Source organism: Trypanosoma conorhini (assembly GCF_003719485.1).
Source record: "Trypanosoma conorhini strain 025E chromosome Unknown Tco_14.4_contig_00971, whole genome shotgun sequence".
Classification (NCBI taxonomy): domain Eukaryota; phylum Euglenozoa; class Kinetoplastea; order Trypanosomatida; family Trypanosomatidae; genus Trypanosoma; species Trypanosoma conorhini.
The window spans coordinates 1-1,991 of NW_021705065.1; the positions used below are offsets into that span (position 1 = coordinate 1).

General features: G+C 60.9%; 2 protein-coding genes across 2 annotated transcripts in view; both read left to right on the top strand.

Annotated features, from left to right (window-relative positions):
* Positions 1 to 391: 391 nt before the first annotated feature.
* Positions 392 to 1,360, top strand: Tco025E_09084 (trans-sialidase; the record flags this gene model as incomplete). Its single annotated transcript, XM_029375910.1, has 1 exon — positions 392 to 1,360. The coding sequence occupies one exon, from the start codon at positions 392 to 394 to the stop codon at positions 1,358 to 1,360; it is 969 nt and encodes a 322-aa protein (XP_029223969.1).
* A 74-nt stretch (positions 1,361 to 1,434) lies between these two features.
* Positions 1,435 to 1,991, top strand: part of Tco025E_09085 (trans-sialidase) — a gene marked incomplete at both ends in the record, with an annotated part of 1,833 nt that continues 1,276 nt past the window's right edge. Inside the window, one exon of the mRNA XM_029375911.1 lies at positions 1,435 to 1,991. This exon is cut by the window's right edge and continues 1,276 nt beyond it. Within this exon, the coding sequence (XP_029223970.1) occupies positions 1,435 to 1,991 (557 nt within the window).

The window sequence follows — 1,991 nt, forward strand, 5'->3', positions numbered from 1 at the left end:
GGCCTGCACGGATCCACCGCAAGTAGTGTGAGAGTCGGAGGCTCAACATGCCCCGGCACCTGTTTTCTTCTGCGGTGCTGTTCCTCCTCTGCGTGCTGTTGATACGCAGCGGCAGCTGTGAAAGTGCCAGCGCTGAGGAGGCGCAGGGTGAAGTTCGTCAGTGGGTGCCCAAACCTCAATCGTTTGCGAATGCCACCATTGGCTTGGGCGCCAAAGCGGACTCCGAGGGCGCAACGGGTTCGTTCCGTGTCCCTTGACTTGTTCTTGTGAATGGGGGGCGTGGTCTTTGCCCTAGGCGCACGCGGGAGGCTCCGCTGTGGGTGTTGCTGCTGGCATTGCCGCAGGGGGCATCCCGGCTGAGGGGGCGTCAGCGGCGCAGGGCGGAAGAGTGATGGATGATGCGTTGACGGCGTACTTTCCGCAGGCGGCTGAGCCCGCGAGTGGAGGAGTCCCGCGTCTCGTGCCGCCGACGACAATTGTGAATGAGAGCACAGTTTACCTTCTCCTCGGACAGTACGTCGCCGCGGGCCCTGCTCCCGCCAACGGGAGTAGTGCCCCCTACACGGACCTGCTGCTGGCAAAGGTGGCCTTCGACTCCAGCGCAAAGCTCAGTGCGCAGACACGTCAAATCCAGTGGGCCGACACCTACTCCCTGTGGCCCTACTTCCCCACAACGATTTATTACAGGTCAATCGTGGAGGTGGTGGGCAGCGGCGGAACTGGCGTCGTGCTGGACGACGGGACGTTGACCTTCCCCGTCCAGGCCCGAAAGGCAGACGGGACGGTGGTCTCCCTCGTCCTGCAGTCGCGAAGGCCCGAAGAAGCGTGGGAGCTCTCGTGGGGCACGACCGTGAGCGGCTGCTCCAACCCCGCCATCGCCGAGTGGGACAGGAAATACGGGACCCTCTACATGGTCACCTCCTGCGACGAGGGCTTCTACAGGGTGGTGAGGTCCCGATACTGGGGAGAGGAGTGGGTGGAGGAGGACGTGGTGCTTTCCCGTGTGTGGGGCACCTCACGCGCCCGAAGAGGGAATGGCGTGCGAAGCGGGTTTGTCGTTGCCACCATTGGGGGAAAAAAACTGATGCTCCTCACGACGCCGGTGTATTCTGAGGGCAAAGACGGCAAAGCACAAGGTCGTCTGCATCTTTGGTTGACGGACAGGGGACGCGTGTACGACGTGGGGCCGATATCCGCCGCGGAGGAGGACGCTGCTGCCAGCTCCCTGTTCTACAAGAGTGACAAGGATGGGGAGTTGATTTCGGTATACGAAAGGAGGAAGAAGACGGGGGAGGAGTCGTACAGTCTTGTGTCTCTTTGCGCTTGGCGGAGCAGCTGGAGCACGTCAAGTCTCTGGTGAAAGGCTGGACTGCATTGGACACCGCCTTGCAAAGCTGCAAACCCAGTGGCAGCCTCAACCCGCAAGAGAGGGGCATGTGCAGCGGCCCTCTTCCCACGGAAGGGCTGGTGGGGTTTTTGTCTGGGAAGTCAACTGGCGGCAAGTGGGAGGACGAGTACCTCTGCGTGAGCGCGACAGTTCATGGAGCAACAACAAAGTTTACGAACGGCGTGACGTTCAGCGGCGCCGGGGCGGGGGCGGAGTGGCCCGTGGGGAAACTGGGGCAGAACCAGCCGTACTACTTTGCGAACAACAAGTTCGCCCTTGCGGCGACGGTGACGATCCACGCGGTGCCGGGGGAGGACGACAGCCCCATCCCTTTGCTGCGGGTGAAGATGAATGACTCAACCAAGACTGTGCTCTTTGAGCTGTCGTACAACCATGAGCGGAAGTGGCTCTCCAAACCTCATGGCGGCGAGTCTGAGGAGTCTTTGGAGCAGTGGGAACCCAACAAAACCTCCCAAGTGACACTGCAACTGGAAACAAACGACTGGTATGTGTACGTTGACGGGAGCAAGATTTACCATGGAACCCACGATGGCTCTATTTTCGACGCAAGCAGGATCTCGCACTTCTGCTTTGGGGCCGATGC